Below are 21760 nucleotides of genomic sequence, written 5' to 3'. Positions count from 1 at the left end.
CTCTTTCTTGGATCACATGACTGACTGAATGTAAACTGATTTCCAGGAGAGAAGGTTGATTGATTATCCTCAATAGTCCAGATGTTCAAGTTGGAATTTTTTACCTTGAATTTTGGTGTCTGAATTTGAACAATCCCAATTTTAGCCACTAGATTTTTTTTATTCTTATTTTTTTTATTCTTATTTTTTTACTTCATTTTAATTGTCTTAAAAAGTTACCACTTGATTTTGAGCAACTTGAATATAGTTTTGACTATTGGTCTTTTCAATCTCAATTTCTAGAAAATCAATCTTCAATTGTGTAGAAAAATGGAAATTTGAACATCTACAATGTCATGATAACTGTCTTCAGAAAGACAGTTTTCAAAGCAAAAAATATTTGTGGTATGAATTCAGTGTTATTTAGATTTTAGGTATTCAGTTGGTTATAGGATTCAAATCCTTCTGGCCACTCTCGGCCTCCATATGATTATCACATCAACAATGCACAACAAAGTATCAAATATTATCAGAGCTGCATTGATTAGTTGATGAATCAATGAGTTGCCAATTATTCAAATAATCATCAACTATTTTGATAATCGATTAATTGTTTTGAGTCATCTTTTAAGAAGAAAATGTCCAAATTCTCTGATTCCACTTTTCTTAAATGTGAATATTTTCTGGTTTCTTTTAGTCCTCTATGACTGTAAACTGAATATCTTTGGTAGTGGACAAAACAAGACATTTTAGGTTCCATCTTGGGCTTTGGGAAACAGTGATTGACATTTTTCACCCTTTTCTGACATTTTATAAAGCCAACAAGTAACCGATTAATCAATAAAATAATCAACAGATTAATTTTTCAAGGCTTTAAAGTGGAAGAAGTATTCAGATCCTTCACCCAAGTAAAAGTACTAATACAGCAATGTAAAAATACTCTAATGTAGTTCTACAAATGACCTTTGGAGGGCAGCAGCTCACCTTTACTGCGTCTAGTCTGCAGTAAATATGAGCAGAAGAAGAAGAAGTTCTTCCTGCAGATGGCAGCAGCTCACCTCAAGGAAATTACTGCTGTTTCATTTCTTATTAAGAAGAAGAGCAACATGCTATTATTAGTTGTTAACACATAGACAGGGTAGTATTGGACAGTTGTAGTGTTTTAGTTATAAAACACAAATGTAATGTGTGTGTTTATGGCCGGATAAGACAAAAACAAACCGCTGTTCCTCTGACGTTGCTGGTCATTTAGCTATCTGTAGGTATAGCTAACAACTAGCTGGTCTAGCTAGCTGTCACCGGGTTGTTTTGTTCTCTGTAAAAGTGGCCGTTTCTTTTAAAACACATGAGTGTGTCTCTGGTCGTTATCCGTTTGGAATTAGCCGACCAGTCTCCTTGTCCACAGGGTTTCCAGTACTCAGCTGGTGAGTTATTTTTTTTCTCAAAAACAATGATGTGATATGTGTTTTAGTCACTGCTGTTGTTGTTAGCAAGGAAGCTAACCAGCAGTGACAACAAAGCTAAGCGTCTAACTGCTGTTAGATAGTTAATTATCTACAAAAGTAGACATTATATGCTTTAAGTACCTTAATTACAGCAAATTACATGTGTTCATAATGCAGTGCTGGAAAGTAACTACGTGCATTTAATCAAGTACTGCACTTAAGTACAATTTTGAGGTACTTATACTTTACTTGAGTATTTCCATGTGATGCTACTTTATACTTCCACTCCACTACATTTCAGAGGGAAATATTGTACTTTCTACTCCACTACTTTACAGATGAAGATTTGACACAATGGATAATATAACAAGCTTTTAAAATACAACACATTGTTAAAGATGAAACCAGTGGTTTCCAACCTTTTTGGCTTTTGACGTCTTACATAAAGCAGTGTGTAGTCGGGGTCACATTTCACATGTCTATGAGTTGTTAACAGCTCCACCAAATAGTGATTTTTCCCTCTAAACTTCTTACATGCTTTCTTTTCGATAAATGTTCAAATGATCCAATATTTCACCAGAAAAATCAAAGATTAGAGAAAAAGTCCAGAAACTGAAAACAGATTTGTGTATCAGAACTTTGTTTTTTCTTCTTTCCTCTCCCATTAATCATCTCACGACCCATCAGATTTATCTGCTGACCCTTTGGAGGGGCCTCGACCCCTAGGTTGGGAACCACTGGACTAAACTAGCCAACTGTATATAAAATAGTTGAAACTAGCTCCACCTCCAGCTGCTACAACAGTAACATGCTGCTCTAACACTGATGCTTCACTATTAATAATCTAATGATGTCATATATAATAATATATCAGTCAGAGGGACCAAACCACTACTTTTACTGCAATACTTTAACTACATCAAGCTCATAATACTGGTACTTTTACTCCAGTAAAGGGTTTTAATACCTCTTCCACCACTCCCATAATATTAAAGCACTCAGCGGTCCATTAGAGCCTATAAAACCTGGCCTGTGTCTGCCTCTCTGTCTCCTCTGCAGTTGAAGGCATGTCAGATGAGGAACTGCAGGAGAAAGCTTTGGGTTTAGCCAAACTCACTCTGGGCGGAAAGACGGAGCTGGAAAGAGCAGCAGTCCTGCACCAACACATCGGCAGCAGAGCGATGGGAGACATGGTTATAGAGACCTTTGAGCCCAGCCCAGGTAAGCACATACATGTACTAATGTTGCAGGATGATATAAAACCAACAAGCTGGAAAAGAACAATGACCATATTGTTTGTGAAGTTTTCTTCATGGCCTCAGGTGTAGTACATTACCAGAACAGAGTCAGGCTTTAATTAGTTTTTGTCTGGTGATATTCTGCATGTTTGTTATTGTGAAGAAATCCCATAAAAAAGACCAAAACCAACAATGAATTGATCCTTTTAACAAGCAGTGTGTTTGTGTACCAGGTATTCCTCATGTTGTACGGATGTAAATCAGTTTACAACGCCTCCTTTATGTTGATAAAAAGCAAGTCCCCTTAACTTAAGTTATTAATGTTAGGGTTGGTTTTAAATATGTTTTGGTCACGGGTCGCTACTCACTCCAGTCCATCTCTTTCTTTTCTTTTTCTGCTTATGTTTTGATTGGTTCTCTGCAGACCCACCTGCTTTCATGTAGGTAACAGGATTAAAGAAGAACACAAAACAGTACAGATGATACTCAGCTAAAAACAGTTAACCAAGGAGAGAGAGAAGACACAAAGCTTTCTGTTATCTCTGATAGCTGCTACAATCTGGATAAAAGAGGTTTTTGTGGTGCGGATGTAGGAGAGAGCAGAGGACTTGTAATTTGATGACCGCTTAGCTGCAGTTTACAGATTTAATGGACTGTTAAAGTGGATGAAAGGTAGATATACTGTCATGTGTTCCCAGCAGTTTGGGAAACAACAGACGAGACTTTTCTTGGTCTTGAGAAGCTGCAGCGTTTATTAACTGACTCACTGGAGTCTGTGCTGTACATTTACCGCCAGACTGACGACTTACTGTTAACCTTTTCCTCTGCTCCGCTCGCTCTCTTTCTTAACCACTCACTCACCTTTAAACCTTTAAAAGTCTCAACGCTACCAAGAGTTTCCAAGGCAACAACACAGGTGTTAACTCATGTTTCATGAGCAACGCTGCACAGAGGCTCCCAAACACTATTGATTTCTGAATTAAGAGATATTTGTTATTTTTGGCGTTAAAAAGGGGGTTTTTTGGCCTGGTGAGGGTTCTCGTTGGCCTGTACTGTTACTGGGGAAACGCTGAATGTGTTTGTGTCTTAACGGGGAGAATTAACGACAGCTGACTCTGTAGGCACGAGAACGACCAGAACAACACAATGTTGTCAAAATTAACAGTTCCAAGCAATTTGTAATTGAAATGAAAATTTTAAATGAAACTGTTTTTTTTTTTAACTCAGAGAGTTTGATCTAAATTAAAGCGTAGCAGTGGGACACAGTTAATTGAATTTGTCATTAATTTGATTACTTTATAATATTTTACATATGATTTTTATATAGAGATACAAAATGATTTCCAACATGAAGCTCAGCCTTAATGTGTATTTGTTTTGCTGTTCAAAAGGTGTTAAATTCTCTCTGTCGAGGTCTTAAAAAGCATTAAATTTGATTTCAGAAGGAGCGCAGCAACCTTGTTATGAAATATTAAAACACAGTGAAGAAAACAGTTTCTCAGAGGCCTCGATGACGACTAACAGCCCAAAACGTTCAGATACATGAAAAGGAAAAACAGTAAATCTTCACTGAAACAATTAATCGAAATATCAAAATAGTTGCAGATTAAATTTCTGACAGTTGATTAATGGATTGACTGTTGCAGCTCTACTCACATACGTACACCATCCTGCTACTAGAAATACACACCAGAGCACCATGTGAATTACTCTGCTGCTGATAGATATTTGTCAACAGATGCAACATTTACAACTGTTTGAGGAAACGACTCAGCCTTTTTCAAAAATGGAAGGATTCTGTATATTCGTATTTTTTGTATTTTTTTTATTTGCACAAAGGTGACAATAAAAATAAATCACAGTAAAAATGATATTAAACTGTGCAGGAGAGGAAGTCAAAGTCCTCCTCTTCGTTTCAACAATATAACATCAAACAGAAAAAGAAACGTTTATAGCAAAGAAAAAATAAGTAAAACAGAAATTTGAACACTTTAAATGTACGAGAGGGGTCATATATACCCAGTCACACAAAATATTTAAATAAAAGATATTTTTTAAATGTGTTTTAAATGTTATTAAAGAAGACGACGACTTCAAAGTTAGTGAATTCCAGAGATCAGGACCAATGAAAAATTGATGATTAGAAGTGTGACAATAAATCCTTTGATCTCCTCGTTGAATAAGAGTGAACGTCTGACGATTAAAAGGAAAAAATTGTAAAATGTATCTGGAAGGTTTTGTCTGTGATGTATGAATTTGAACATAAACACACATGTTAGAAGAGTATTTACAGAATAAATTGACTAAATTTTTAAATTTCCTAAACAAAGACGCAGATGGATAATTTAACACAAAGGTCTTTGTTGACAAAAAGCCACAGACGGGTTATTAAAGTCAGAAAGTCTTGAGAGACTCACTAACACGTTGCTGGTTTTGGTCTCTTGATGGGATGTGTGACAACAGAAATATAGAATATCGCCGCTCTCATCCCGTAATAATGTTCTCAGATTTGAAACAGCTGATTATTCCCTGCAGATAAAGGCGGAGGTGAAGACTCCGGCGGCTCAGCGGAGCAGAACGGTGAAGCTCAGGCTGAAGCAGACAGTAAATCAGCTACTGAAGGTTCACAGGACGGCAGCGCAGCTACAGGAACCACTCCAGACTCCCCCTCCAAGCAGCTGCCGGACCAGATCTCCTTCTTCAGCGGGAACCCCTCGGTGGAGATCATCCACGGTATCATGCACCTCTACAAGACCAAGTGAGTAACGCCCGACGTTTACCGTGTTATTAAATGTTCCAGAGTTTATCAGCTGATGTTTATTTTACTCTTCTCGTCGCAGCAAAATGACGTCTCTGACTGAAGACGTCAGACGTAGCGCCATGGTCTGCATCCTCACTGTCCCCGCCACTATGACCAGTCATGACCTCATGAAACTCTTGGCGCCGTTTAATGAGGTCATGGAGCATATGAAGATCATACGGGACTCCACTCCAAACCAGTACATGGTCCTGATAAAGTTCTGTACACAGGTGAGGTCTCAGCATCATCAGAGGAGGTTTAAGGTTATGTTTTCATACCACCTGTCGGCTTGTTTGGTTGTTTGTGAAACAATTCAGTGGATAGATAGTCCTTCTCCAAGATTAGTAGTTTTAGTAGTGGTATTTTACTGTGAGACGGGTCTCCTCAGAGGGGCATGGAGGAAACTTTTACAGTTTCTTTGAGTCAAATCTGAAGTCACAGACTTGTTGCAGCAAGATTTTTTGATTTAGTGTAACTTGCACTTCCAGAGGTTATGATTATCTCTGATGATACATCCATAAATCTGCTAAGAAATCACAGAAAAGATGCAGAACTTGCTTGAGAATCATCACATTTTTTTAGTTTTCTTCAGTATCACAGTAATCCAGTGATAGTTGTCTGTACATCCAGGGCTACACTGTAAACAGGACCTGCTAACAGCTGATTCAGCAGACTTTTAATGGTGCTAGTTTACCAAAATATAAACAAATATATGCAAAAAACCACTGGGTTTAAGTTGTAGCCCACAGCTAACTCTATCAATCATAGATGTATAAAGAGAACTGGATACAGCGTCGGAGGCGGGGCCCCGTTCAGTCCTATGAAAGTTGCTCAGTGGAGCATGGAGCCAAAAAAAATCGACTTCCCGGCATGAAAGTACCCGGATCTTCTGCATTGTGCAGCCCATAGAGCACTCGTGACTTTCACTGGCTGAGTCGGCTACTTCCGGTTTAGCCCTCCGGTTAACATGAATGAGGATAAAACAATTCAATCATGCGGCTCTTCTAGGCTTTTGAAATGTGATCGGACCGAATGGATTCAATTCTGATAGTGAGACAAGTCATTTCACGGTGGTTGTGACGCTCAGAAAAATGTATCCGCTGATTTACAGACGTCTCTTTCACAATATAAGTCTATGAGAAAAAGTCTTTTTGGTCCAGTGTGCATCACGTGATGTTGTAAGTACACGGTTTGGCCGCTATGTCCAATTTGCTTCAAAGCCTGTCGCTCTTCCTGTATCCACTTCTCTTTATACATCCATGCTCTCAATCCATAGAAACATATACTTCCTGTTTACATTCCCCAAAGCATTATGGGAACTATAGTTCCAAAACCAAGAGCTTGATTATCACCCAAATCAAAATTAGACAAAGAATAGAAAAAAATATATGATATATAATAACTTTTTTCACCTTTTTTCATCTGTTTGACATTATTAATGAGTCTTATATTCCTCCTCTATCCATTCATAATATATATATATATATATATATATATATATATATATATATTTATATATTTATATATTTTTGCCCTGTGTTTAAAACCAGTGGATATACAGACAAAAAACTACAGTTTTCATTTGGGGGATTGACTGTAGATTAGATACAATTTAGTCTTTGTCAGACCTTTAAAACCCGGGTTTACAGTGTCAACAGCAACAGCTGTTTGTTTATGTGCTGGAGGGAAGTTCAGACATTTAAGACCTCTCAGTTAGTTACTAATATGAGCTGTTTCCTCAGTTTCTAGTGTGCATGCAGGTTTGTGCCTCGTAGTTAAAGGTGAACGTATCTGTGTGTATTTCTGTCTTCAGTCACTAATTGACTTAACCCACCTGATCTCTTGTCTTTGTTTTAGGCAGATGCAGACAGTTTTTACACGGCGTGTAACGGCCGCCAGTTCAACTCTATAGAGGAAGCAGTTTGCCAACTGGTGTATGTGGAACGAGCAGAAGTTATCAAGTCTGAAGAGGTAAATATACCCAGTATACCCAGTCTGAGGTTATTCTCCCATCACGTCACTGTTCAGTCTGTAGAAACTGATTCCCTGGTTGATTATTAATAATTAGAGCTGTCAGTGTGTGATGTGTTGGTCAGAGACTCTGCAGCTTCTCTTGGCTTTACGGAGCTTTATAGTGAGTTTCAGCTCGTTGTTTATCTGTCCGGCTGCAACTTTACTGTCTTGGTTCACGCTCAGCGTCTCTCATAGCGTTGTTTTCAGCCGTAGCAGGCAGCTGTTTACAGAGAAAAAGCTGTAAAAAAGCCACTGAACCAAACGGCAAACAGACACAGTTAGCTGTAGACTAGCTGGTGAACATAGTGGAGCATTTAGCAGCTAAAGAGCCAGATATTTCCCTCAGGAGTCGGTAGAGAGTAAAAACAGAGCTAAAAGAGAGTGAACGTAACTGCTGGATGTGGAAATAAGCAACTGTTTGCTAACATGTTCAACGTATCGGCTTAAAAGGTGATAACGTGTCAGTGTTGTGTCGCGTCGCTCTCTTCAGGGAGCCAGTCTGCCGGTGATGGAGTTGACCGAGCTGCCAAAATGCACCGTGTGTTTGGAGAGAATGGACGAGTCCGTCAACGGCATCCTGACGACCCTCTGCAACCACAGCTTCCACAGCCAGTGTCTCCAGCGGTGGGAAGACGCCTCGTGAGTTTCACAAACACACACACAAAGAAAACATTCCTGGACTTTTTCTCTGTGCTGTCATGTGAGTGTTAACCATATAATGTGCAGGTAAACGCTGCTGCTGCTGCTGCTGCCTGTCACAGTTAAAAACCCCTCAGCTGTCTCGCTCCCAGACACTTCTAGTACTAGTTTTATTGGCTGAAATAGTTTAATTTTATGTTTTAACCTACCTCAGAGCTTATATCTGACCTCCTTTCAAGAAGAGATATGATCGTCAGCTAACCTTTGAGTTTACCTTTATCATTCAGCTTATATCTGGTTCAGATCTACAGCCATGTAAATAAATAAAGCCTTTTTTTTTTTACTAAGGACTGAGTCACATGCTCTCTCTCCACTGGTTATTTCTCCAGGCTTCATGTCATGTGTTGTTTGTTTCTGGCCTCCTCTTTACACATATTCTTCTGTGTGACAAAGGGTGCGACGCACACACACACACACACATACACACACATGTGTATGACAACAGTTGAATTATGTGCTCTGTTTCCAGGTGTCCTGTGTGTCGCTACTGTCAAACACCAGAACCGGTGGAAGAGAACAAGTGTTTTGAGTGCGGAGTTCAGGAGGTAAACGATATCGGATCTTCTTTTAATTCACTTTTATTTCTAATTGAAGCTTTTCTTATCTCACGTTGTTGTTGTTGTTGTTGTTGTTTTGTCCGTAGAACCTGTGGATTTGTTTGATCTGCGGGCACATCGGTTGTGGTCGCTACGTTAGCCGGCATGCTTACAAGCACTTTGAGGAAACACAGCATACTTACGCTATGCAGCTCACCAACCACCGTGTCTGGGACTACGCAGGAGGTACTGGATTAGTGTGTGTGTGTGTGTGTATGTATGTATGTGTGTGTGTGTGTGTGTGTGTGTTAGTTTGCATTAGTCACATGTTGCTGGTGGAGGACAGTGATATTAAATCGCAGGAGCAAAAAATACTTGATTATTAAAGCTGCATTAATCAATTTTGTCCACTAGAGGACAGAAGATCATTAAACCAAGCTGAGAGAAAGTTCTGTTAATTATTAAATTATTTAAAATTTGGACTTGATGGAAAAACAATGTTACCACAAAAAAAGGTCGATTTAGTAGCAGTTCTGTAGCTTTCTATCAAATCAGACAATATTGATCAGCAACTGGAGTTTTGTCCAGTTGGCTTAAAGGAAAGACAGTTTGAGTTTGTTTTGTGTTTCTGGCCACTTCAGTGTCTGTAAATCCAGTTTACACTCACCTTTTATAGCTTTATAGCAACTCCTGACAAATGTATCTGTGCAGTTTGGATCTGAGCAGATAGTTTACAAAGGGTTTATGGAAGTTTTCCTGCTGGAAACGAACATGTAAATATATTGTAAAATCAAAATATTGAGCTAAAAGAGGCAATAAGTCTTCATAGTTTGTTGATAATTATTTCTGGCTTTGTCACTGTGAGCAACTCCCATTCAGTGATGTAAACAATATTGATTAATGTAGTTTTAAATCTGCCAAATATAAAAAACAGCAACACATTTAGAGCAAAACTTCAAATATGGAGGAAATGATTTGATCCAATGTTGGACGACAACTTCAGTTTACAAACATATAAAACAGAGAAAAGCTCTAAATCGTCACATTTTAGGAGCTGCGACCAGAAAATGTTTGATATTTTTGCTTAATAAATTATTAAAACAATGATTTGATTATCAAAATATGTAGCAGATTAATCCTCTGTCAATCTGTTAATCAATCAATAGTTTTCTTCTAAAATTATGTTTGTGATTTTTTTGTTACTTTGGAATTAATGTTTGGACTATTTATAGTATATGTACATTATTTACATTATGTGAGATCTGTGTTTTGAAAGATGAGGCTGAATTAACTTTTATTGAAGGAGAATATCGTGAAAATATGATTTTGGATTTATGATCAATATTTCTCTTATAATTGTTGTATAAATCTTGAAGAAGGGATTGTTTATCATGCATAGTGTTTATATTGATGAACTGACCAGCTCATGTCCATCTTCACCATTACAGACAACTACGTGCATCGACTGGTGGCCAGTAAGACTGATGGGAAGATGGTTCAGTATGAATGTGAGGGAGACACCTGCCATGCTGAGAAGATTGATGCGCTTCAGTTAGAGGTAAACATTCGCTTTTGTCGCTCTTTCTACTAATAATCAACACCGAAACATTCTAACGAACCGTCCTGGTCTGCAGTACTCGTACCTGCTGACCAGTCAACTGGAATCTCAGAGGATCTACTGGGAGAATAAGATCGTTCACCTGGAGAAGGAGACGGCTGAGGAGGTACGATACCAGGCTGTCAGCTGGTTTAATTACTATCTGATTCAAGTCTTTACTGGTTATTCTGGGAGCATGTGTGTCCTTTAACTCCTGTTTTTATTTACATCCTTCAGATAAACAACATGAAGGCTAAATTTAAGGAGACTCTGGAGCGCTGTGACAACCTGGAGCAGCGGTTTGGAGAAATAAGCAAAGATAAGCAGAGCATAGAGAAAAAGTAGGTCCCTCTGGTTGTATCTTACAGGTTTGATTGTGTTCATTTTGGGACTCATTAAGCCCCATTATAGTAGTTTTATGACCTTCTGAGTTGTGTCTGTTTTCACTAAAGTGGCTTCGGCTCTGTGTGTCTCTCTGTTACTTTAATATTCACAGGAATATATCGCTTTTTTTCCCAGTATTTCCACCCTAAATGATGTTTGATTTTAACAACACAACTGCTGATAATTCATCATCAAATTTTTTTATTCTTTAATATTTGTTAGATTATGTGATAGGGCTGTGTGAAAGACGTCTATCATTTCATATTTTGCTCTATTGTTTGTATCATTGTGATGCAAATCACACTCAATATTTTTCATCATTTGGAGTCTGTCCATCTTTTGCGTGGTTTACATTGATAAATTACTTGTCTTGGCTTTTTACTCGCGAAGCTTTTATTGCGCTAACAGTAACATAACGAGTTTAGTTGTTGTCAACTCTCCACCGCTGCGCTGCACACACAGAGACCATAAATGACAGCAAACCAACTATTTATTCATTGAATTAAAATGTGCTATATCGTGATAAGTATCTTTATCACGATATGAAATGACCTATATTGGGATATGAGATTTTGGTCATATCGCCCAGCCCTATTATGTGATGTATATATTTAGTAGGACAACAATTCCTCTTAAAAGTACACTTTCTTTCTTTCTTTCTTTGCACCATGCATGCAATCATTTCTGTTTTTTAGCATCTTCTTACCAGTTTATGTGTGAGTGGTTTGATGGGAGTTTATGATCATCTTACAGAGCTGACCCGAGGTTATTACAGCAGTGGCAGGGAAGTAATATCCGTCACATGCAGCCGTTTTTTGTTTGGATCATTTAGTTGTGACGTTAGAGCGATTTTATGCACCTGCAATCAGCACTGCTGCTTTTATTTGGTGACGAAGGTCTAATTAAGCCATTTGTTGGACCGTCTGCATAATTTAGTTCAGGTTTTGTCACCCAGCTGAACTGTAAGCTGTCAGTTTAGCATTAAAAGTAATTGGAAGCAAAGGTAAAAAGTTGACCTGGTTATTATAATAAGTGCATAGTCAGCTCGAACTGTACTGTAGCTGCAACAGTTGTCAGAGCATGTATCATATTCTTCAGAATTCAAACACACAAACACACAAGCACACACACGCTGAACTTCCCTTGATCCTGCTGGTTATTTTTGCAGGAAATTCTAACATGTAGGGAGTTTCCAACAGTGTAGCTTTTCCAGAACCTTCTGAGGAACTCAGGGATTAAATGAAGTTCCTGTAGGAAAGTCCCAGGTCCAGGCGTTAGTGATACCGGGACTTTAGGGGCGGAGTTTACAAGGCTGAATGTCTCTGATGGGTCAAACACAGACACCACGGCTGCTTCATTTACATAAAACGAGGAAGTGTTAAAGTGTTGATATTAGGATGACATTTGTCAGTCTCCTTTTTCATTCATTCATTAACTGAAACATCACAGCAGGACGACTGGATGCTGCTGTTTCCTGATGTGTTGATATGATTCAAATGTGGCTGTCGTTGTTTTTTAATTCGTCATGTGTCCAATTTGCATAATCCACCATATTCTTCTAAAGGGACTTTCAGCTCCAAATTTAGCTCCTGAGATTAGCTACTCTTGTCTCGTAGTTCCTGGAAGTTTTTGGTCTGTTTTGCCAAGAATTTAAAGGAGACACCAGGATCTCAATCCTAGTATTTAACTTGATTACATACGCAGGATGTGCATCTAAACAGGAGAAGCACAGATGTACATTAATAACATGAGTGAAACATGAAACCCAAGTTGTAATAAACTGTAATTTTCTCTTTTTAGTTTTGGACTTTACACTAGAGAGTCTGAAGGTGAACTTGTCAACATGTGTTTGCGTCTTCAGGTACACTCAGCTGAACAGTCGAGTGGTGAAGCTGAGTCAGGAGCTGAAGGAGGAGCAGGAGATGAACCACTGTCTGAGAGCCAATCAGGCGCTGCTGCAGTCCCAGCTGGCCGAGGAGGAACGCAAAGGAAAAGAAATCGGTGAGCGAAGACAAATGAATCACTGTAACATGCTGGCGTATACACGTTTATCATGGCGGAACGTGGCGATAACAACGTCTTTGACAATATAGCTTGAAAAACAAATCTCGCTCCCCGATCAAAGAGATTTTTATCCAAAGGCTGCTGAAAACCAAAACAGAAAACTTTTAGAGTGTGTCTTAAAAAGTCTTTTTGACATCAAGCCAAAGTTTGCAACACACACAACAAGCAAAAGAAAAATAAAAGCAGTGAAACGTCACAATGCTGCAGGAAGTTTTCCCGATTACAAAGTGACAAGTTGTGAAAACAAAACTGACCAGTCATCACATTTTAATTCTATGTTGAACTTGTTAGCAAACAGTTGCTTATTTCCACATCCAGCAGTTACAGAGCAACATTATCATTCATGTGGAGTCGTGTTTCTGTCCACCTGGTGAATGTAAGTCCAATATTCACTCTCTTTTAGCTCTGTTTTTACTCTCTACCAACTCCTGAGGGAAATATCTGGCTCTTTAGCTGCTAAATGCTTCACTATGTTCACCAGCTAGTCTACAGCTAACTGTGAGCAGGTAGTGTACAGCGGCTTTTTACAGCTTTTTCTCTGAAAATGACGCTATGAGAGCAGGTTCATCACTATGAACACAATCAACACACTCACAGATCATATGTTATTATTAATATCAATTATAGCTACATTAAATGATTATATCCTCAGTAAGGACCAATTGGCTTGGAGCTGAGTGCCACAGACAGAGAAGGAAAGACATGCATTTAAAGATGAACAAGATGGACATGTGCTGCTAGACGCTCCACACAACGTGGTCCACATGTCAGACTAGAGAATCCAGAACAACAGGACCATCCTGTGTTAGAACAGGTAACACCAACATGTAGAATGCTGAAGAGAAAATATTGGATGAAGCTAGAAGCGAGACGGGTGATATTTGTTCTGCAGCCTGCAGTCATAGAGCACTTCCTCTTTTATTAAGCAATACTTGCAAATCACAAACAAATTGCAGCTACGCAGAAAGCCGAACCTTCAGCTGAAGTGTCGCCACATTATCAGACAGACGGCTGATCACATACAGGACTTTGTCTTTGGTAAAGCTTTATTGTACAGGTCCTTTCATTTTATACAAATTTAAGTATAAAAAAAATATTTGGTAAATTAAGTAATTTACACGTATTTTTCAGACATTTTACAAAAAGGGTTTTAATTTGCAAAACTTCTTAATAAATATACTCTTGACAGTTCTTAAGTAGTTTTTTTTCAATAATTTTCTAAAAGTAGCAGCTATGTAACTTAATTCTTTGATAGGTTTTGTAATTTGGTGGAACAGTATCTGGGAAACGGGCTACGTTATATTAGTGTTTATAAGAAACAGCCTCGTATGTTAATATGTAGCCGACATATAAAACTACACAGTGAAAACTACGTATTTTCTGTCAATTTTAAGAATTGTTAAGAGTCTAATTTACTGTGAATTTTGTGAAATTTGCAAATGAACTATATATGAACCCAAATATAATGAATCAACACTTAAAAACTTAACACTTTTTTCTGTTTTTTTTCTTGTAATTTGCAATTCTCTAATTTGCAAAACTAAATCTTTGAAGATGCAACTGATTTACTCGTCTGGTGTCACAGTTTGTCTGGATCACTGAATTTGTCTGAAAAAAAACAATTAAATGATAGAGGCAATAGACACACTTGTATTAGCAGGTATAATCTTAATTTCACTCATATTCACTCAGTGGACTCTAACATGGCAGCAGCAGAGTTATTAATTTCTCTCTAACATCTGGAAGTTTACCTTTTGGGTGTTTCTGTTATCAAAGCAGCAGCGCAGGATGTCAGTACGACATCATGCACATTTCTCTGTTTTTACAGCCTGGATGTAAAGGTCCACTGCTGCCTTAAAGTCAACAGAGTGTGGGGGGGGGGGGGGGGGGGGGTTTAAAAGTTAATCTGTGGGATAAATTGTGTCATTTTACAAAAAGGGTGTTAATGGGATGTTACGGTGAAAAAATTGCAAATTACAAGAAAAAAAACAGAAAAAAGTGTTAAGTTGGTAAGTGTTGATTCATTATATTTGGGTTCATATGTAGTTGTTAATTTGCAAATTTCACAAAATTCACAATAACTTAGACTCTTAACAATTCTTAAAATTGACAGAAAATACGTAGTTTTCAGTGTGTAGTTTTATATGTCAGCTACATATTAACATACGAGGCTGTTTCTTATAAACACTAATATAACATAGCACGTTTCCCAGATACTGTTCCACCAAATTACAAAACCAATCAAAGAATTAAGTTACATAGCTGCTACTTTTAGAAAATTATTGAAAAAAAACTACTAAAGAAGAACTGTCAAGAGTGAAATCTATTAAGAATTTTTGCAAATTAACAACAACGTATGAATATATTAATGACCAACTTAACCAACTCAACACTTTTTTTTCAATTTTGTTCTTATAATTTGCACCAAATTGCATCATCATTTCTGTAAAATGTCCTAAAAATGAATCATTAAATATCTGCAAATTACCTAGAAAATTACAAGGAAATCAGTATAATATTAACAGACCTGTGAAATAAAAGCTTTGAACTTTCCTTTTAACCAGCTTCAGTCCAGCTTTATCTTTGTCAGATGAGTCAAATCTACAGTAAAAGATATTTTACTGAGTTAAACCCTCCTTTTCTTCTCAGAGTGTCTTTTTGTAAACATGGTAACATGATAAGAGCAGCTTCGTCCTGCGTATTTCAGCTCAGGAAGATGTTCATTACTGCTCCGCCTGAGGGTTTGAAGGTCTGGGTGGAATTTTGAGGTCTACACTTTAGACATACCTGTATTTTTCCTTCGCCGTGTGTCTCTGAGGATGAGGATTGTTTAAACAAACGTCCCCCCCCACTACCCCCCGCCGCTGCTGCACGTGACCTGTTTTTACGTGGAAGACACACAGACTTTGTGCTCTTTCATTTGTTTTGATGAGAGACATTCGGAAGTTTAGTCCACAGCTCTTTTGCACAAACGTTACTCACATGTTGAAGTCAATTTAAGCAACTTTGTAAATACCACAAGTTTCTGGTGCAAATGAGCGGCTTTAGTCAGAGTTTAGTCGAGTGATGTTTTAGTTACACTCATATGTCTGATGTTTGCCAGCTCAAGCTTAATCAGCACTAATGTAAATAAATCTGCTGTTTCTTTTGCTTTGTTGACACTAGAAGTCACTCAAACACATTATTCTCGAGAGCTGAGCACAATTTCTTGTTCTGGGCGGCGACACACGTGTGGAACTCTGAAATTCCCCTTTTTTCTTTACTTTTTTTCATAACAACGTGGCAACTAATTGAGTTAACTGAGTGAACTTCTCTAGACTGAAGTGCTTTAACCTGTTGACTAGAGTCTGACTAATGGATTGTTTAGACTAATAATGAATGAAATCTATCTTTAGAGAGTTCAACATGTGATATCTTTTTTTTTTTTTAATGTGAATAAACAGAGTAAGGTGCACGGAGAAGGGAAAGAAGTCACTTTATAAGGCCTGTATGCCATATCTAATAGGCACATCTAACAAGTACCAACCCCTAGTTGCATCTTTCTAGTTAATGGACCAAATATGGCGTCACCCGTATCCCTTCTTGGACAACGATTGGCCTGAAGCCACATGACCATATATCCAACCCATCTTTGTAGATGTCTCATTGGCTGATATGTGATTTTTATTTATTTATTTTTTTTACCTTTTTTCATACCTAACTCACTTTATTTAAATGGTGTTTGTAATGTGTTTTATAAGTTGTTCCTCATACTACGAGTGTTGCTGCAGTTCTCATCTTTCTAGCGAAGGATGGTGACCAGGATAAACAGGACTCAAGACTCTACAGTCACACTGTGAGGCTTTACTGAGGCTGTTGCTTTGAGCTAAATGCTAACATGCTAATGTTGAGCAGCACACAAAACAATAATGCATTAAATGAGTAAAGGAAGAATAAAAACACATTGGTACAAACATTCAGAATTTATTTTTTGGAATAATCAATTACGTGCTACAACAATAAAGTAAACGTGTGTGAACCGCTAATAACAACGTGTAGCATATTATACAACTGATAAACATGAGGAAAACAAGTAGTTTGGCTCCACCTAATAAGCTCGAAGCCTAAATTTAAAGATTTTAAAGATTGTCAGAGCTGCTGTTTATCCCACAGCTGAGCAGAAAACTCTTCCTCTAAGTCTTTGAAGATGCAACTGATTTACTCGTCTGGTGTCACAGTTTGTCTGAAAAAAACAATTAAATGATAGAGTCGATAGACACACTTGTATTAGCAGGTATAATGTTAATATTTCACTCATATTCACTCAGTGGACTCTAACATAGCAGCAGCAGGGTTATTAATTTCTCTCTTAACATCTGGAAGGTTATGTCATCTTTTGGGCGTTTCTGTTATCAAAGCAGCAGCACAGGATGTCAGTACGACATCATGCACATTTCTCTGTTTTTACAGCCTGGATGTAAAGGTCCACTGCTGCCTTAAAGTCAACAGAGTGAGGGAGGTGGGGGGGGTTTGAAAGTTAATCTGTGGGATAAATTGTTCATATTGTCGGTCATATGTAGGTCTAAATGTTTATTACAGTCTCTCGTACAGACAGGAAGCTCACACAGCTGTGTGGGGGCTTTGACCCCGAGGGCTGAATACACCCTACACACGTTTAACATTTGAGTTTAAAATGACGCCAAGCGAAGGGTATGTGTTATTTTTCTTCAGTTTACATGTTTGACAAGCTGTATATTCATCTGTAACTGGGTGACTCATCCTTACAATACCACTGTACTATGATGATAATCATAGTAAATCATCTCTCTGTCGTCTGTTGTGTTCTTCAGGAGATCGTAAGGACGAGACGATCGCAGAACTGCAGGAGCAGCTGAGAGACGTGATGTTTTATCTGGAGACTCAGCAGCAGATCGAACACCTGCCTCCAGAGGCTCGCAGCGAAATCCAAGAGGGACAGATCAACATCGCCGCCAGCCCGTCGGACTCAGCGGGAGCCGGCCCCTCCTCCGGCAGAGGCAGGAGAGGCCGGGGCAGAAAGAGGAAGTAGGCGGCGATGGTTTTTTAAAAAAAAAAAAAGTGACCTGGAAAGTGCTGCTGCTGCTGCTCTCTCAGTCGCGTGTCTACGACTGAGCTCTGTCCATTTGTTAAACATGTGTCTCAATCATTGTGGTCCCCCATCCCCCAGAAAGCACAAAAAGAGAGAAGAGGAACAAAGACTCGATAGTAGACGCTTGACTCCTTGAAGAAAGAGTAAATAGAGATGATATTTACCTGCACACCTTAACTTAATGTAGCTTCAGCGAGAAGGAAAAGTGATGAACTGATGTACGACGTTAAAGACACGATAACCTTTTATGGTTTCCAAATATATTTAACATCTGTGTGATGTAAATATATTCTGCTGTTTTCCAAATCTAAAAGAGCATCTATTTTGGTCATAAATGATATTTATTTGATCAAAATTATGTTCATTTTTGCCTTGTTAATATTCTTCTATTGTGCCCAGTTTAATACTAATGTAATCTTACAATCTTAAAGTCTGTTTGACATCCTTAGATTTTTTTTTTTTTTTTAAATTTAAAGATGTTATTTTTTGTTTTTCTTGTACACATGAGAGCAGGACGAAGAGGCTGAGAGATGAATGTTTGATTTGTGTAAAAGAAAATGAAGTTTTTGTCACCTTTTAGGCTTTTTGTCTGTTCTTAAGTAAAGTGCTGACATGTTGTTTTTTTTTGGGATCATTATTTTAAGACTGAAAATGACTCAGGATGACAAAGATAAATAAGGCTTTACATGTCGTGTCCTTTCATATCAGTTTATTGGAAGGTTGAAGGACAGACACGCTGATAGGAAGGTTGTTTTTTATTTTATTTTGGAGGAGCAGGAAGTACACGGACCACCTACTTTAGGTCAGGGGTACGTGTAGCCCGGAGGAGGGAGGGGAGCGTCTGTTGAAAGGTCACACAGAGCAGCTCCACACGTTTGTGTTCCAAGCAGGAAAATAAACACAATTTGGATTGCAAATTGGTGTGAGGCTGATCTTTAGTATATTTATGGTCACAATAAGCAATAAACCAGCAGCTGTGATAGGCCGACTGAGCAGGACGTGCTTCTTCCCACCGTGAAAAAATGACGGCACATGAATGAAATGAAGGTTTGCTGAGTAAATTATTTAGTAAACGGTTGTAGAAAGTAAAACTATAATTACGAGCAGTTGACTGGGGGAAAAACCGCTTACGCCAAACTGAGTCAGAGATACCAGGAACCTGTGACGGCGGCGATGTCTCCCACCTGTCAGAAACACTTCCAGAAATATCAACAACAAAAAAAAAATGGCTACAAAACCATCAAAATAGACTGAAAATAGGTTAGAAAGTGTTTAAATCTGTTCACAAACAGGCAGAAGTCTGAATCATTTTGTTTACATTATTAGGAGTGAAAGCTCATAAAAATCCCACCTGTTAGATTATCTGAAACTACACAGTGTATAATGCTCCTGACTTGTTACTATGACAACATCCATCCCATATGACAAGAATATGGCTTTAACTCAATTTCTGTACTTAAGTATCATTTTGAGTTGCTCATAATTTACATTTTTTGCTACGTTATACTTCTTCTTCTCTACATTTCAGAGAGAAATGTTTTACTCTTTGCTCTGTAGTTACTTCGTCAATTTGCAAATTAATATTTTACACACAAAACAAGGGCTGCAACTAACGATTATTCTATTATCAATTAATCCATTATTTGTTCAGTCAATAAAACATCAGGAAATGGAAATCCTGGAGTCCAAGGTGACGTCCTCAAACGTTGTGTTTGTCCAAAAAGCCCCAAAAATTAAATTTACAGTAATGTAAAACCAAGAAAAACAACAAATTCTCACATTTGAGAGCTTTGAATCAGCAAATGTTTCACATATTTGCTTGAAAAATTACAAAATAGTTTTCAACAAAACTACTAAACATACAAAACATATTATCATCTTATACTATTATTATTATTATTATTATTATTATTATTATACTTGATTATAATATAAATTGATACAACCAGCTTCACATTGACCAGCTGCATCATTAAAATGCTCCTTTCATGTTAATACATTGTAATAATAATCCAATAATATAACATCTAAATGTGCTGCTTTTCTTCTTCATATAAGATAATAATATAATATTGTTGGATTTTGGACTGATGAGTCAGAAAACACAAGGAATTTGAAGACAGTTTGGACTCATTTTTTTTGTAATTTTTCTAGATTTTCTGACATTTTGTGGACTGAACGATTAGATGCCTTTCTGTCTTCACAACAACTTCAAGCTTAAAGTACATTTTGCTGCTAATACTCGTAATGGAGTATTTATACGCTGTAATATTGCTACTTTCACTTATGTAAAGGATCTGAACACTGAAAGGTTGCGACCCACCGATGTAGGTCGTGTTCTTGTTTAAGGTGTGAGCTCTTGTATACAAAGCAGCGACCATAGAACGTATTTTGAAAACACTGGAGTGTTTTATGACCTTATATATTTACGACCCCGGCGGTTGAAAGAAACTGAAAAACGTGTCAAAGAGTGAAGATGAAGCAACGAGTCACATGATGAAACGGCTTCATTCCCTCCTTTAAAGTAGTTAAAGTAGCTCAGTGAAACATTTAAATCTTAGAAAAATGTTCATGTTAAAGCTTCAGCTGGGTCTGAAAAACCTCATTGAAAAGCTGGTTTAGCTGTTTGTGTTTTTTAATGATCAAACCATCCTATCTGAGAACCCTTTAAAGGAATAATTTGACATTTTGAGAAATACATTCGGTCACTTTTTTACTGAGAAATTAACACAAACTCATATCAATCTTCTCATCTCACTCCCAGCAAAAAAAAACAAATATGCGTGTTTCCCAAAATGTCAAACACTTTAATTGAAGTGGAGCGTAGGAAAGTTGGCAGCAACAGAGCTCAAATTTGTTTCTGACACGCCAGAGAGCAACTGTCAATTTAATTACAGAATGAGAGCTAACGTACTGTTTTACCAGCTGCAATTAATAGTAAAGCATGTGTCCACATGCTGAAGAACAACTTCCTCTGAAAGTCATCGAATCTCATTTTCAGTTTTCACTGGTCCACTCCCAACGTTTGATAAATTGCTTTTTCTGAAGTTGTTCAGATTGTGTGAAGTGATAGTGTAAAAGTGAAACGGACACTTATCAGATCGAAGCGCCATGAGACAAACTGCTCTAACACGTTGTGCATGGCGTTAAAAATAAACCGATTTATCTGCAGAATCAAAAATGTCAGAAATGCAGCTTTCGCCATTGTTGCTGTTGTGTTGTTGCAGCTGACTGTGTATAAAGGCCTGACTGACGGGCTGCAGTAGCAAACATCTGCCCCCGAGGATGTTGTCATGTCTGACTGATCTCTCTTTCTCTCTCTTCCTGCTGCAACATTAACAGTTTACTCACAGCAGCTTATTCAAAGTAAACTGTGTACAGAGGTTGGACGTAGCCGCTCTGAACGATGATTAAAGTTCAGACTTCCTCGTGTCTGAGTCTTCATTGAGTCTTTTCAACCTTTCTATAAATTACTATCTACTATCTAATACTACAAACTGTGGTCAGATGTTGTTTTATGAATGTGACAGTCTCCTACCAGCAGGTTCTGTTTAGTCTGACGTACCTGTTTATTCATGTATGTATGATACAGAATGTTTTATTTTTACATATTTAGTCAAATGATACAGCATGCAAACATTCGCCACACCTGTTGGTTTCCTATTTATATCCCACATCCAACCTTCAAAGTCTAAACAGCTTTGCAACTAGAGCTGCAACTTTTCATGCATGGGATTTTTCATAATGGATTAGTTTGAAGTTTATTTCCTTAATTAATCATCTATTAATAGTCTATATAATGGCAGAAGATGGTGAAAAATGCAGATCACAATCATCTGATTGCTTGTTTTGTTCAACCAACAGCTTAAAACTCAAAGATGTTCAGTTTAAACTCATA

The 21760-nt window shown here is 37.8% G+C and overlaps 1 protein-coding gene and 1 long non-coding RNA gene across 2 annotated transcripts; one reads left to right on the top strand and one right to left on the bottom strand.

Moving 5' to 3' along the window:
• Positions 1-1002: 1002 nt before the first annotated feature.
• LOC122968335 (BRCA1 associated protein) lies at positions 1003-17972 on the top strand. The gene is made up of 13 exons (XM_044333485.1): positions 1003-1403; positions 2484-2645; positions 5198-5420; positions 5503-5692; positions 7320-7433; positions 7966-8114; positions 8644-8719; positions 8818-8956; positions 10159-10268; positions 10345-10434; positions 10545-10648; positions 12553-12692; positions 17585-17972. The coding sequence occupies exons 1-13, from the start codon at positions 1325-1327 to the stop codon at positions 17800-17802; spliced, it is 1794 nt and encodes a 597-aa protein (XP_044189420.1). The 5' UTR covers positions 1003-1324; the 3' UTR covers positions 17803-17972.
• LOC122968363 lies at positions 2664-19483 on the bottom strand. Its single transcript, XR_006398813.1, has 3 exons — positions 19473-19483; positions 7293-7296; positions 2664-2865 (listed from the first exon to the last, which is right to left on the bottom strand). It is a non-coding gene; the product is annotated as an uncharacterized LOC122968363 (long non-coding RNA).
• Between the last annotated feature and the right edge of the window lie 2277 nt (positions 19484-21760).

Source organism: Thunnus albacares, chromosome 18 (genome assembly GCF_914725855.1).
Source record: "Thunnus albacares chromosome 18, fThuAlb1.1, whole genome shotgun sequence".
Taxonomy (NCBI): domain Eukaryota; kingdom Metazoa; phylum Chordata; class Actinopteri; order Scombriformes; family Scombridae; genus Thunnus; species Thunnus albacares.
This window is presented reverse-complemented; position numbering and strand designations above follow the sequence as displayed.